Genomic DNA, 16476 nt, shown 5'->3' with positions numbered 1-16476 from the left:
TTTTTGTCACATATGTGAAAGAGTACGCACATCTCAAGGTTTCACCTCGAGACAGATTTTTTATTGTAAAAAATTCTTATCTCAAGCCACCTCAAGCAAGATATAAAATAAGTATCTACCCACAGGTTCAACTAACTGCTGACTTAATTTGCTCAACAAATACATTTTCAATTACTGTAGTGGAATTTATTTTACACTGTAAATTGCTACCATTTTTGCTAATCTTCCTGGTTGTGATTCCTTTTCCCTTTTGTTTTGATTCGCTGGACTGTGTCGGTGTGGAGAGAAATCACAGAGAAGATTACAAATTTCGGAACAATTACTTCAATAAAGGTAATCATAAAACAAGTAATAAAATAAATAAAAAGCAGTGCGGAAATGAATACTATTGTCTGATAAGTAAAATTACAGTGAGTCACTGGACTCAAGATTTTATATAGTAACAGAACTCTGCCATCTGTTAGATGCATGTATTGTAGTGTTGTATCCCATTCCAGCTGTCTGATTTTTTATCTACCTATAAATTGCCAGTTTCTTTTATTCTAAGGCTGGCAAACCAGCACCAATTTAAATTCAATGTGTCTGAACCAATAACTGCAGGAATTGCTTTCATAGTCATTTCATAGTCAGAATAAATGTTATACGGTGGATTATTCTCAATAAATGTGGGAAAATGGGATTATGTTCATAGTTGCAATAAATTTGGCTTGGATTATGGTCTGGGTGGGGCATTTTCATTTTTTGTAACTTTCCCTACTGTTATTGGAAGAGAGTTATCAACTAGAATACCCTTTCTCTGTTTTTTAACAAACTTGTCAACACCTTGAGAAATAATAAACTACTACTACTGCTAATAATAATAATCCTTGCATTGGATACAGTGCCTTATCACGTCTTAGAGACGTCTCAAAAAGCTTCACGCTTGTCTCAAAGATCAGGCTATGATTTATTGACTCCACTGTACACGGAAACCTAACCAATGACAAAGGCTACAGAGAAGAAGTTTCAACTTTTTAATTTAATTTGTTAACTTCTCGTTCAATGACAAATTAAGCAATGTGAAAATTCCTCCTTTGCTGCATGTACATGGTTTTACAATTCTTTGAAACAGAATTAACAGAACCCAGAAGACTCCGCAAAATACCAGGGAATACTACAGCAAAGAGAGTACAGTGTGCCACATTGCACCTTGTGCAAAGATCCAACCTTACTCCTGAAAAGTACTTCATAAAATAAATAAGATATATCAAGCATACAGTTGGAGTAGATCCAGACTGTTGACTTCAAGACTTTCATATGAAGTCCTGTAGCTCAGTGGTTAGAGCACTCGTTTTGCAAGCGAGAGACCTGAGTTCAATCCCCGGCAGGTCAGGGCGAGACCTTGGGCAAGTTTCCTTACTCCACACACAGCCTTATAATAATCCCTCCAAAACAATAATAAATTGGTCATTTTCAATCCATGACTGTTTGTGGGACACTGCTGTGCGCAATTGGCTGCTGCGTTTCACCCACAAATATACAGTCAATTCACTTTACAGTATATTCTGTGAAGTGCTTTGGGACGTTGAGAAGACGTGAAAAGCGCTATATCAAATGCAAGGATTATTATTTATTATTATTATTATATACAGAATACCTCGGATGAAACAAAACCAAACTACTGGGTTTCCTCCCAGCTGCAGGTCAATGGTAGATCTTATTGAGGATATGGCAGATAGAGCCATTTCCCCTCCCTCACTACCAGTGGTAGCAGTAAAGAAAATGGGCCAATGTGAGCATCTGGTCTCCATCCGTGTCCCCCTGCCAGCAGTTGGCTGACCATGGCAAGGTTCTTCACATAGCTTGAGTATCACTGACAGGAGTACGCAATAAATTCTCCCTACAGATGTTCATGAAGCCATGGCAATGCAGCCAAAACCCCACCAGACACAAACACAACCCACAGCTGCAATAGCACATACAGATTACAAGAACAATTTGCATTTATATAGTGTCCATCACACAGGGAGGTGATACAGATACTAACAAACTCACAAGCCACTCAGCAAGACTCACTCCCTACCACACCATGATACCCATATTGTACCACATATGGACTGTAGCAATGAAAGTAATGTATAAATGTTTGCCAGGGTGTTGTAACATAAGAAAAATTGCAATAATTTAGCAAACAAATTAACTTTTCTTAAATTGTGAATTATTGATGATAGAAAGAATAATCCTGATTATCCCCTCCAATAATCTTCTGATGAACTGCCTGATTGATTTAAACATGCCAGAGCTTGTTCTTCCACACTGTGTGCCAATGCTGGCCTGTAATCCAGTCAACAACAAAGTGGGTATGAGTGAGGCAATTATGTTTACTCAATCTGGGCAAGTGCCCCATTTGGTCTCACTTACCTCCCTGTGGACAGCTGAGCTGAGATATGTTTTCCCAGTGATCTTTTTCCACTTTATTCTGGAACACCATTATTTTTCCACTGGGTTTTAATGAAAATATCATACTATATCTTATTTAATGAAATGATTCATGAAGCAGTTATTATAATGCAATGCAGATTTCCAGATGCTACTTAATTTTAATTGTAATTTAGAACATTTGTCATCTATCTACCGTCATATCCTAGTCCTGAGCCTCGTCTCTTTTTCCAAAAGCTTATTAGGTCCATCTCGCAGTTTGAACCTGGTGCCAGCTTCAGTATCAAACGTAAACGTCCTTGTAAAAACCTTATGGTTTCTAATCTCTTTGCACTTAAAGATCCCTACCTGCTCAAGATTGTACCTTCTCAACCTTTTCTTGATGTTGTTTTGTTTGCCAGACAGGGATTCAGTGACCATCTTTCCTTGAAAAGTTGGAACTGTTCTTGCTTAAACAGAAAAAAATTGAGGAGGAAGAATCTGAGAGAGGTTTTCAAAATCAGGAACGGCTTTGATTGGTGGTAAATAGTGAAAGGCTATTTCCATCGATCGACAAATCAGCCACACAACTGAAACCTATCATCAAAAGATAAAATAAGATGTTTTACACTGAGGATTGTTAGAATGCCATCAATGCCTGTTCAAGCCACTTGGATAACTCTAACAGGGTATCTAACATCAGTGAAGACACAATGGGTCACCTGTACTTCAGTTGTTGTAAACACTCCATTTGTCTGGTCTTCACATTGGGTATTCTTTGCCCAAACAGCATGAAAATCTCACTCAACGCAGCCTCTCCATGAGCCTTTCAGCTGCGTTAGAAATCACTGTGTGTACCCATCACCTGGGACACAGCAGTACGTTTGAATTCTGGCTGGTGGCTAATGATGCCACTAATGCACAAGGGATTTCTGGTGCTTTAAGCAAAATTTTCTGGTTCTTATTTTACCTGCGTTAAATGCTTAGTCTGAGTTATAAGTCTGTTTAAGAAGTGGTCACCATTCAGGGTGGCATTCCATAATTGATCTTTGCATTGACGCCATCGCTATTTGATTAATTTATTAGTCTTTTATTGTGTAAATTGAATAACTTAAGTCTATATGAGTTGAATGTCTCAGCATGGGACCTCCAGACACAGAGGCAGAATGCTACCAACTGAGCTGAGCCAAAGTGACACTTACCTGACACTTGATAGAAGCACTCTCTCTGCGGCTCTAATGTCTTTCCTATGATGGGATGACTAAAAATGTACACAATAATTTGACTGTGGTCTAACTAAAGATTTATAGAGATAAGACATCATCTGTTTGGTTTTATATTCTATGCTTCTACCTAGGGTCCCATAAGCCTTCTAGTTTTGTCAATCTGCCTTCCCACCTTTAAAGACTTATGTGTGTTGATCCGTAAGACTTTCAGGCCCTTTAAAATGTTACCATAGCAAATAGTTATATTCCCTATTCTTCCATCCAAAATGTATAACCTCACACTTTTCTGCATTCAATTTCATCTGCTCTCTCTCTGCCCAATCTACTTGTCTGTATATATCCTCCTACATAAGTATATTTTCATTTGGAGAGTGTTTACATAATATAAAAAACAACTCATTGTATAACATCCAGCCAACAATTTGTTACAACCACTTCCTTATTTCAGATTTTCAAACAAAAATTGATCTTTTTCAAAATATTTTAAAACTGTGTTTTTCTTGTGTCGATTATGTTATTCCAAATATCTCTGTTGTTTATCGTAAACTGCTACTATTTGGTATATAAAGGAGTATGCTATCCTTTCAAGTGTTATTTGTACTTGAACACTCTCTTGGGAGAGCTTAAAGTGGCAAACTGTAAACAGATCCTATCTGATTGTATTTGTTTGCAGTTCGCCACTTTAATCTCAAAGTGCGGTTTAATCACTTGGAGTTAGTTCATAATTTATCAATTTTTCTATCTATTGACAGACACTTTGAGATTAAAGTGTCTATCAATTTTTTTTCACATTTCTTTTTCTTTTCTTCTAATTTTCTCTACTCCCCCCCCCCCCACCCCCACCCCTCCGAGTACATTTTGCTCAATTTTCCCCCACTTCTCTGTTGCAGCCAGAGGTAGGTCCCCAAATGGCCATTATACATGTATGAGTTTTGACACTGAATGTAGCAGTGTTTGACTCTGGGGGAACATCTTAGTTAAGACCCAATCCTATCCTCACTGATGTCCAGACACACTTTGAATTTTTATGAAGGTTTACATACTCCTTGCATTAGACGGAGCTTCTACAACATCAAAATATTTCAACTTGCTTTACAGATAATTACTGTCATTTATAGTGTCTGATATGTAGGTAAACATGGCAACCAGTTTGCGCAGGGTAAAGGGTTTTTAACCCGCACAGACCTGTCTTGACGTTGATTAAACTTATTTCATATAGGACCTTTACAGCCAAAGAGAGAAGAGGCTTTTATTCCATTAGTCTGAAGGAGATCCTTGAGATAAAAGGGTAATATTCTAACCCACTGTGACACTCTTACAATTTCTATGTAAATTATGCACCATTCAGGAGCCTCACCAGCAGAATTACCCACTTAAGGGCCTCTGAATTGCGATGATAAGAGAATTGAGAGTATTAGAAGTTTTTATTAATGGGAATTGTTGTGTGTAGGTAAATTGTGTGAACGTCACAAAGGAAAATGAATGTGGGTTAAAAAAAGGCAGTATCAGCACAGCCAAACAGAGGATGAATTTCCCAAACAATCTTAACTTGCTGTTGCAACCCAGGATAAGGTACAGAGTAGGTTCTTCATCCTCGCTAACAGACAAGGTGAGACATGTGGATATCTCATTGCAGGCTTCTGTGATAGATAGAAAGTATGATTGTGTGATTTCTTCAGCCAATTAGGTTGAAGTGGGACATAATCCAGACAAACTTTAGTACTCCAGTGCAATGCTGGGCTGAGAGAGCTTCAGTAATAATAATAATTATAATCCTTGCATTTGATATATCATGTTTTCGAGACGTCTCAAAGCGCTTCACAGAATATACTCTGAAGTGAATTGACTGAATATTTGTGGGTGAAACAGTCATGATTTGAATGACCAAATTATTATTATTTTTATTTATTTATTCATTTATTTGTTTATTTTTAAGGGTTTATTACCACCAGAAAAGTGATCCTCCAATCGTCCAACAACCGGGTTCCTATTTACTGCCAGGTAAACAGAGGTGGGTGGAGTAAGGAAACTTGCCCAATGTTTCACCCCGCCCGGGATTTAAATTTACAAGTTGGGTGGAAATAAGCAAAGAGTATGTATCCAACCAGTGGGTATTGGAAAACTGGTTGCTGTGATTGATTGCATTGTCCTGCCAACGTAAAATAATAATAATAATCCTTGCATTTATTATTATTATTATTTTGTATAGTGCCTTTCAAGTCAGGAGGACATCCCAAATCGCTTCACAAGATTTACTGTAATATGGTTTGACTCTGTATCTTGTGGGCAATACCAAAATACCAAATGTCAGGGTTATTATTCAATAATATTTCCATAACATTAAGCATGAGATAAAACAATTTCTAATTTAGGAAAATGTGTTCTGCGCCAGTGCTCTTTTCCTGCCAAGCAAGGAAAAATGTTCCCAGACGAAGTTTAAGGCAACACTGAAAATGATAAGAGTTAGGATCAGTCAAAGGAAAGAGAAAAATGGTATGGCACAGAAAATTTTAAATAAGCCTGAGGTAAGTTTAAGGAAAATTATTAGAAGGAAGCTAAGATTGAAATAAAATTGAAAAATCACTAATGAGTAATGGAAGTCCACATGGACAAAGAGAACAGAAAAATGAAAGAGTCAGAAAATAATAAGATTTAAAGACAGAGCGAGAAGAAGGAAAGGGCTTCAGGAAATTGGGGGGGGGGAGAAGAGGGGTATATATCTGCAGATGGGGAAGGACAAACATATGCCTCACCGCTTCAGTTACTGCTACACTTCTGAAAATCTCTATTTGTACTTCCTCAGGGTAAAATGGTGAAATAAAGTGCATTTTCTTTCCGCACTGTATACAATTATACACTATTAGGCACTGGCATTGTGGCTTAAGCACAACATACACTGGTGATCCCACGAGGTTACAATTCATCCAACCGACAGCAGTGTGAGGATGGGGGGGTTGGGGGGGGGGGGGGGGTGAGAGGAAGGAACTAAATAATAATGTGTAAACACCACAGGTCCAGGAGATCTGCTAAACTCCCAATGATGGGATACATTGCAGGGTCATCAACCACGAAATTGTTGGCTTTATAAAGCGAAGAGCTGCTCCAACTTCATTCGAGAGTGTCTAATACCTGCGTTACTGTTTGATGAACGTATCCAAACGGTTCACATTTCAGAACCAGATTTATTCGGTTAATTTCTATCTTCACAGTTTGTACTTCATATTGCATGAGGCAAACCTAAGACCCAGAATTTCTAATGGTCGTCGTCTCGAAACCATTGTCGTAAAGCGCTATATATATATCAAATGCAAAAATCAATACAAAGAGGTTAGGAAAGAAGTCAAAAAAAAACCAACAACAACAACCAGGAAGGCACAGAGGAATTATGAAACTAAATTATCAAGGAATATAAAAAGAAGTAGTAAAATATTCTACAGACATAAGTAACAAAAGAAAAATCAAAGTAGGAATAGGGTCACTAAGGGATGGACACCGTGAGCTCACAGGCGGCCACAGTGCAATGGCAGAAATATTCCAACAATTACTTTTCCTCAGGATTTACCTGGGAGGTGGGACAGGTGGACACGACAGCAGAAGAAGAGATCAAAAATGATATAAATACATTTAGGATAAAAATGGGGAGACATTGAACAAACTAACCAAGCTCAGGGAGGGTAACCCCTGGTCTGGGTGGATTGCATATAGTATGTTAAAATAATCTGAGGCACTAATACATAATATATAATAACTCATTAGAAAAGGGAGTAGTGCCAGCGGACTGGAGGATAGCTAACGGTACACCTATACTTAAAAAGGGGGATAGATCAAGGCCACAGACCTTCTAATACTGTACCTGATATGTTTGCCAGACCCCAAGAACAGGTGGAAGACACAGTGCCATTTAATGACTTTGGTACAGGAGCGCAGTTTATGCTGCGCTCAATCAGCAAGAACTGGAAGCCCCATTTCCTTCTCTGCACTGTGTGTGAGATGTGTTAACTGTGAGGGAAGTGGGACCCACGGGAGGAGGTTTGCCCTCTGTCTGTCTCTGTCTCTATCTGGTGCCGCGCACTCACTGACCTCTGGGGGTGATCCTGGTGTCACCCTGAACCAAGTGCAAGTCGGTGCATCCCGCAGTCAGACATGTATATCCCTCACCTGGATCAATGCACTGTTGCTAACACCCCCCCACACCCCCCCACCCACCCCCACACACCCCACCCCCCCCCACACACACACACCCCACACACACCCACACACTCCCCCCCACACCACACCCCCCCCCCCCCCCCCCCACACACACACACCAAGTCAAACAGCTCTGACCCTCCATCCCTCTTTTTATTGGGATTGGGTTTTCTGATTGGTTTCCAGATGTGAACCCAATGCCCCCTGTTACCCCCATTATGTTTAGGGGACAGTGGGTACCTCTGGCTAACCCTGACCCAGTGCTATCCTCTCTCTCCCCTCTCCTTCCCCACCGATAGCTTCACCTATCGATCACTGGGATTTGTGATTGCAATTGATCAGCGATTTCCCTGTGATTTAAACTTTTATTGTGAACGCTATATCTCTGGGATACGAAGCTTTTCCGGGGTTTGGTTCAATTTGCTCCAGTGGTTTCACTAAGTGATGAATCATATCGATCGGACGCTTATTCTCAATCTGATTTACAATCTCCTGCAACAGTCTCTTTAGGCACTAAATTATTTTGCTTTACTGCACAGTCTGGACAATCTTTCTCCTCTCCTCTCCCTCCCTCCCTCCCTCCCTTAATAAAACAGGACTCGTTTGAAATCCCCTATAGAATAAACAGATGCTATAGTTTGGAGATCTGTGTGTTTCCCAGTTAATTGATATTGCAGTGAGCAAGGCAAGGAGCCCCCCACCCCCTCTCTCTACCCCTCTCTTCAAGGGCAATCTCCTTCCCCCCCCCCTCTCTCTCTCCAGATGATTTCATCCCTGACAAGTCTTGTTGGTTGTGTCTTCTTCGATTGTTGGGACATGTGAGCCTGGCCAAGCCCCAGTGGCTTCCCCTGTGGTTTGTTTACCTGTGTCTGTCAGTGGGAGCTGGCTGGTTGGTTGGTTGGCTGGTTGGCTGTTTGGTTGGTTGGTTGGCTGGCTGGCTGTTTGGTTGGTTGGTTGGTTGACTGGCTGGTTGGTTGGCTGGCTGGCTGGTTGGTTGGTTGACTGGCTGGTTGGTTGGCTGGCTGGCTGTTTGGTTGGTTGGTTGGTTGACTGGCTGGTTGGTTGGTTGGCTGGTTGGTTGGCTGGTTGGTTGGCTGGTTGGTTGGTTGGTTGGTTGACTGGCTGGTTGGTTGGTTGGCTGGCTGTTTGGTTGGTTGGTTGGTTGACTGGCTGGTTGGTTGGCTGGCTGGCTGTTTGGTTGGTTGGTTGGTTGGCTGGCTGGCTGGTTGGTTGGCCGGCTGGCTGGTTGGTTGGTTGACTGGCTGGTTGGTTGGCTGGCTGGCTGTTTGGTTGGTTGACTGGCTGGTTGGTTGGCTGGCTGGCTGTTTGGTTGGTTGGTTGGTTGACTGGCTGGTTGGTTGGCTGGCTGGCTGTTTGGTTGGTTGGTTGGCTGGCTGGTTGGTTGGCTGTTTGGTTGTGGACAGCCTTGGGCTTGGCCAGTGTCAGTCACTCTGTCTCCTCTGCGCCAGTCACAAGAGGCAGAGTATATTGGCACAACCCATCCCGAAATCCCACTGCAGCGAGTACAGCACTGAGCCTTTGGCTGCTCAGTGAAACCTGATTAATCCTCCCCCCCCCCCCCCCCCCCCACACGCACACACACTCTCTCTCTGTATATATATATCTGGAGGGAAGAGCTCAGTCGCCCGAATGTCAGAGGAAGCGAAGAGACAGAGAAGAGTGTCGTTCTGTGAGGAGGAAATCCGTCAGAAGTGGAAGGAGGAGAATGGGGACTTGGGATCACACTGTCACAGTCTGGGACCAGAGGACAGGGATTTACATGGCCATCAGTCCTACACCATGTAAGTACTTTATTCCTTATCACAACCATTTCACCCCCCCCCCCCCCCCCTCACTACCTGATCCATTTCCCATTTTGTTCATTTCATGCGAATAGAATGAAGGAAATTGTAAGAACTAAAGGACGTTGAGACAAAGGTAATTTACCTCAAAACAATATTTACTGATGTAGGGCTTGTTTTGAGGGCAATGTGTGTCTCCCCAATGTTGGGTTAAATGCAAAACTTTTGAAATAAATCACGGCGAGTGTTGTCTCCCCCCCTCCCCACCCCCCCCCCCCACCCCCCACCCCCCTCCCCACCCCACGCGAAAAAAAATCTAACATTGATTTAAGCTTTGCTCTCGTTCATAGGAACCCGATTCAGAAACAGCAAACAGGGAAAAAAAAAGGGTTGGAATTAAATTGGATTATGTATTTAGTAAACTTCGAACTAATCCCATAGATGCAATTTTACTCTGGAGCAAATCCCCGAGTGGATGGGCAGGGAAACTGGTTATGATGCACAGCGGGATTTGTGTGAAACACTTTTTTTAAAAAAAAGAAATAATCCAATATTTTGCTGTTAAAAAGTTGAGTTAATGAAAAAGCAGTTTCCAACGATCTGACGATTGTTCATTGAGATTAAGCTGCAATACAGTTGCATCACTTGGTCCGACTTCAGCAGCAGATCTCAACATTCATCTTAAAAATAAATCTCGAGTTAAAATGAAGTGGGCGCTCGTTAAGCTGTCCATCCGTGGGACTCCTTCTCAAAATGAGCGCCACCAAGTGATTCAGACAGTCATTGACGTGCGTTACGAAGTGTGGACCAACATTTATCATCATTAAGTTAAATATAGCATCGTTACAGTGGGTGGAAGGCGCTGGAGTGGAGGTGGCGTTACCTCTTGAACCAGGACTGATATGAGTCGACATGTAGTTCTGTTCTTGTTGCAAAGACGAAGAACGTTACCGACCCCAAACCTCATTTTGTACCATTGCCCAACAGTGTGAGGTACATATATATAGCAATGGAACTGATTAGCTTCCGTCCACTCCCTCCCAGCAACAACATGTCATTTAGACAGAAAAACGTAGAAAACTAAGGGATGGAAAGGTGACATAGGTTAATCCTATTTTGCCCCAAATATGACAGTATTCCCTCAGAAGGAACCGAGTCACGCTGTAGACCAGATCCACTGTTACCAATTGCATTTCATCACTTTAACTCTTAATATGTATGTCTGGACAATAAATGTCAGAGACTAAATATAATGATAGAGAGTATCACAGGGTAACTTGATCATGCCCTAACCTACACACCTTACAGTCAGGCGGTCTGGATAGGGATGAGGAGCAAGGACCCGAGATAAAAAGAGGATGCAAAGGAGATTTACCAGAATGATGTCGGGGATGAGGGACTTCAGGTGTGTGGAGAGACTAGAGAAACTAGGATTGCTCTCCTTAGAGCAGAGAAGGTTAAGGGGAGATTTAGTAGAGGTGTTCAAAATTATGAGGGGTTTTGAGAGAGTAAATAAGCAGAAACTGTTTCCAGTGGCCAATGGGTCGGTAACCAGAGGGCACAGATTTAAGACAATTGGCAAAAGAACCAGAGGGGGATGAGATTTTTTTTTTTACGCACAGAATTTTACGATCTGGAATGCACTGGCTGAAAGGGCAGTGGAAGCAGCTTCAAAAATAACTTGCAAAAGGAAATTGGTTGTATACTTGAAAAAAAAATGCATGGCTATGGGGAAGGAGCGGGGGAGTGGGACTAATTGGATAGCTCTTTCAAAGAACCAGCACAGGCACAAAGGGCTGAATGACCTCCTTCTGTATTGTAGGATTCTATCGACTGCGTAAAAAATGACTGCAATTGAAATAGTATTCCATATCACTATATCACTCACTGCGTGCTCTTCAGCAGCTACCAGTAGCAGATCAGCCATAGCTTGAGAAGGAGACCGAGCTGAAGGGCAACAGCAACCAGCTGTTCCAATAAGCTTGGTAACCGTGGATAAGGTGGAACTTGTCAAGGAAGAAGCTGAAACATGGGCGCTGGTAGACTCATTGCTTGTCATGTCAAAACAGTGTGAGGTAGCAATAAACAAAGCAAACAGGTGAGAGAATGTACAGTCTTTCCAAATCAGCCGGGTTCAGATCCACATTTTGTTTGAAAATTTTAGATTCTACAGAATTGTTACAAAATGTTTAAGTGCCGTCCGAATGTGGAAATTGTTCTTTTTAAGGCCTTCATAAAAACACTTTCAAAATTAGGGATGAATTTATGTGTTTTCCACAATTCTGCGCAAATGCAGTTCTTTCCCCTTAAGAATTCCACACTTCACAGTGGTCGTACAAGAGTCAACAGCAACAACAACAACTTCCATTTATATAGAGCCCTTCGCGCAGGTTAGCGTCCTGGAGCGCTTTACAGTGGCTGAGTCTGACAAGTGTAGAGGTACGACACTTCAAAGCAACCCATTTTGTGAAGCATGTTGAAATATTTCTGAATGAAATGCAATTGTTATTCAGTTTTTAGAAATGTATTATTTATGGACTCTTTCCACATTGGCTGATTTAGAAAAAGAAGAAATATTCAACATTGTAGGTGAGCTGCCATTGGCTGCTAGATTTTCATTAAAGCTAAAGAGATCACAGTTTATTTCAAACAGCCTTCAGAAAGCTGTGTGCTCATACAATAATGTTTGTGATTGTCTAACACAATTCCATTAAACAGAGTTTATTGCTGATTTGAATAGAAAGAGGAGCGACAGATCTAATATCACCAAAGGGTCACAAAAATATTCTAGAGTACAATACTTAGCTCTGGAGAATGTCCAGAATGGATATTTTTCAAGGTTAAACACTCTAACCCCTTGAAACTTCACACGATGCTCATTTCAGCTGAGTATGGGCTCTGCAAGCTGAAGTGAAAAGGTTCATTTAATTAAAATCTAACAGGAAAGTAGCCAAATGGATTTCAGATACTCCAGTGACTATGTCCTTGTCACAGTCAGATGTCCTCTTCTGAAAGCTTTTAGCACCAGATTTAATGAAAGCAACAATGACACAAATCATAAAACAATCAGTAATAGTTCCCAGACATAAATGCTATTTTAAGCAAATACCAAATAAAAGCTAATGGAAATATATGCTAAAAGTGCTTCGCATGTAGAAGATAGAGTAGTCCCCTGTTTTGGTCAGGAAAGGAAACCACTGGTTGTTGCTCAACCTTGCCTAATCTCCTCCAAAGGCACACTTATAAGTTCATTGTAGGGAACGGATGTTGTTTGCTGGAGACGACTGTCATGCATTTCACTGGTATGCATCATTAAACATATAAGGCGAGCAATTTCCCTATTTTCCATAATCTGGTACTGCATCTCACACAGACCAGCCGTCTAAAGATAGCTGCTAATTCACAAATGCTTGCAGATAAAGGAACTACTGGGCACAGTGTGACAGGCGTACTAAACAATTTTGATGTTATACTTCAACACCCTCTGAAATCTCTCTATTCCTGCGACATCAACATCCGCAGTAAGAAGAAGCACTTATATATAGCAGCGTCTTTCAAACAGGAAAATGTCTTCGCGGTTCACAGAGATGAAATGGGAGCTTGAGCAAGGTGGGGTATGAGAGGATGGTGGAGGATGAGAGGATGGTGGAGAAGGGAGGTGATCAAAGGCGCAGTTAAAGCGATAGGTCTAGAAGGGCTTTGAAAGCAGAAAGAGAGAGGTTGCAATGTCAAAGGATTTGGAGAGAGAGTCCTGATGTTGGGATGAAGGGACACAAAGCAAACCTGAGTTAGCAGAGTGGACAGGGGGACAGGACTGCTGGAAATCACAGAAGTAGGATGAGGCAAGGTGTGGAAGTATTTGAAAGTTAGACCAAGCGAGGGAGTAAACTGTCTGCCATGGAACTGACTCTCATAAGAAAACACAAGTCCGTATCATAGGGTTGTGAAAGCGAAGGTCCACTTATTGGAATTGCTGTAAAACGTGGGAGCGAGTGAACAGTTCCCAAAAAGAGGAAGCTAATAATATTTGGAGTGTGGGTGTAGTTTTAGGCACCTTACTTTCAAAGCATTGTTGGTGCATTGGAAATATTTTAGAGAAGAGCAAAGATGATTCGGGGACATTTTGCTTCTGAGTTAGGAGGTTATTATGAGGACAGACTCCTATAACTAAGAGAAACAAAGACAGAGAAGACACAATCTTTTTTTTAATGTTAAGGAATGAGCAATAAAGTCAAAACCAGAGATAGAAACATGACCATATCATGAACAACCCCAAACAAGATTTGAGATTAGGAAATTTATCTTCACTGAGTTAAGGTACGTGGAATAGACTGCCAGACAGGGGATTGTTGATTAACTCTTATTTAAGGAAAAGGCAGGATGAATATCTCGTCAGAAAAAAGAGTGAGGATCATGAGAATATAGAATGGACGGCCTCAGAAAGTCATAGATGGTCAACCGTGCCATTCAAAAGAATGAACAATACTTGATATTAAGGAAAACTAATGGAAAGGCTGATCAATAGAATTAAAGAGAGTTGCTTTTGACTGAAATGCGGGACAGTTCAACAAATCAAATGGCATACGACCATTTTTATGTTTGTCTGTTAGCTAATAATTTGCCTTAACTCTAGTATTTTGATACTGAATTTCTTGTCTCAAATCTCTCAACTCCCAAGTCATTGGAAAAGGTGAACATTGCAACACAGTCTCAAACTAAATGGATTACAAGTTTGTTGTGTCGACAAACTGAATAGCAAAGAGCAAACATAAATAACTGACAGAGTGCAATTCTAATATAAAAACATAAAATGACAAAATGTCAGGTCAATCTAGCCTTACATATGAAAAAAATGCCACGGGTGAGCGACTGATATATGAATGCATATTATCAAAAACAACACAGATTTAAGAAACAATTTGAACATGTAAGAGAATACAGTTATACTATATTTTATTGAAGAACTGATTGGAGCAACAATACCTTACATTCATACAGCGTAGGGTAATTAATGTCTTGGAGTATTCCACAGTGATGGAGAAGGACAGGGGAGGTGCCCATGGGTTTGGTCAAAGAGGTAGATACATGCACAACAGACAGAGAGAAGCAGAAAGAACAGCAAACTAATTACAAGGGGAAAAACACATATATGAGTCACTGAAGGGTTGAATTTGAACTTTGTCGATTCAATCAATTACTAGGAAAATGAATTAAAACTCAGTGTGAAGCATTGTAAACTGGCTTGACTGTATCAGTCTTTGTTCGCTCATTTGGTTTGTTACCGGCACTGATGTGATCTATCAACACTGTATTTGGATTATTATTCTATCTGACGTTGTTTAAAAGGGACTATAATTAAGATTAATTAACATTTTGAGACCAGACAATCCCTGAACATTAATGATTGTAGCAGTTTTCTTTTTTAAAAACAATCAATTTAATTGACCTACTCTATCTTTAACATTCCCAGGATTGCCAATTTTGAAACAGAAGACGAAGGCTAACACCCACTCTTCAGTAACCTACATTTGATTTTTAAAAATTATGATTTATAAAGTTGCAGCAAAGTCAATTGAATTGCTGGAAAGGGGTAGAAGTAATCATTCCAACAATATCTGAAACATGATATGACCATTCACCCAACTAGTCCATGTAATTAATATAAATAATTATAAATATGAATAATAAATAATAAATATACCAGTATATACTCCACACAAGTCCCCACCCTTCCTATTCCCCTCTATTTCAGAAGCAATGACCATACTGTGATTGTGGGTTGGGATGTCCTCCTGACATGAAAGGAGCTATATCAATGTAAATTGTATTTTGTGTATTGTATTTTATTTTATTTATTTCTCCCTCATATATGTATCAAGTTTCCTCTTAAATACACTGATACTCTTTGTTACAACCACAGTTTCCAGCAGCGAGATCCACATTCTCATCACCCTCTGGATGTCAAGAAGTTCCTCCAATACTCCCTGTTAGATTTACTGTGGGTTTGAGGTTTCATCTCTTCTCCTCTGACAACGCAGGTCTCTCCTCCCGACCCTCCTCCGTACTGTGCTGGAAGCTTTTTGTTGTTGTTGGTTGTCAGAACTGTGCATAATACTCCAAATGCAGTCACACCAAGGCTTTGCATACATTTAATATTACTTCCCTACTTTTATACTCCATTCCTCGGGACCATAAAGCCAAGAATTATATTTGCATTCTTTATGGCCTTATCCACCTGTGTTGATACTTTTAAAGACTTGTGAATCTGAATCTTTAGATCCTTTTATTCTTCTACTTCTCAGGTTCCGACCATACAGAGTATAATGAGCTTCTTTATTCTTCCTACAAATATGAATCAATGCACATTTCCTTTTTATTACATTTCATCTGCACCTATCTGCCCATTCTGCAAGTCAATTTATAAATAATATTTTAAATATTTAAAATAACATTTATAATAGATTTATAATATTTATCAGATTATAAATGTTAATAATGAGTACTTATGATTATGGCAGATACTTCCTGAATACAATTGCAACAACACCATAAGAAAACATTTTCATTAAAGAAAATGTACAAAAATGTAACCAAGATGTGGAAAAAATGTTTGTTGGTTTCTTCCATAAAGTGGCAAATTGTATCTGGAATAACATACAGCCATAACATGAAATGAGTATTATCTGAAAATGACAGTGAATAATGACCAGCCTTGCTTGCTAGATAAATTGTACGAATAATGATATTTCTCAATGCAGTGCAAATAAAATCCCAAAATATGTTTGGAAGAACAAATCTGTTTAACTACTGTATAAGGAAAGATTTGCCTGACACAACGCACCTTACGGCATAGAAAACTGAGC

The 16476-nt window shown here is 40.2% G+C and overlaps 1 protein-coding gene across 1 annotated transcript in view; it reads left to right on the top strand.

The window, feature by feature from the left end:
* Nucleotides 1–9399: 9399 nt before the first annotated feature.
* Nucleotides 9400–16476, top strand: part of LOC103188317 (short transient receptor potential channel 3) — a 42396-nt gene continuing 35319 nt past the window's right edge. The window contains exon 1 of the mRNA XM_007908270.2: nt 9400–9613. Within this exon, the coding sequence (XP_007906461.1) occupies nt 9462–9613 (152 nt within the window). The 5' untranslated portion in view covers nt 9400–9461. The remainder of the gene's footprint in view (nt 9614–16476) is intronic.

Source organism: Callorhinchus milii, unplaced genomic scaffold (genome assembly GCF_018977255.1).
Source record: "Callorhinchus milii isolate IMCB2004 unplaced genomic scaffold, IMCB_Cmil_1.0 Scaffold1, whole genome shotgun sequence".
Taxonomy (NCBI): domain Eukaryota; kingdom Metazoa; phylum Chordata; class Chondrichthyes; order Chimaeriformes; family Callorhinchidae; genus Callorhinchus; species Callorhinchus milii.
Note: the sequence above shows the minus strand (reverse complement) of the source record. Positions and strands in the feature narration are given on the sequence as shown.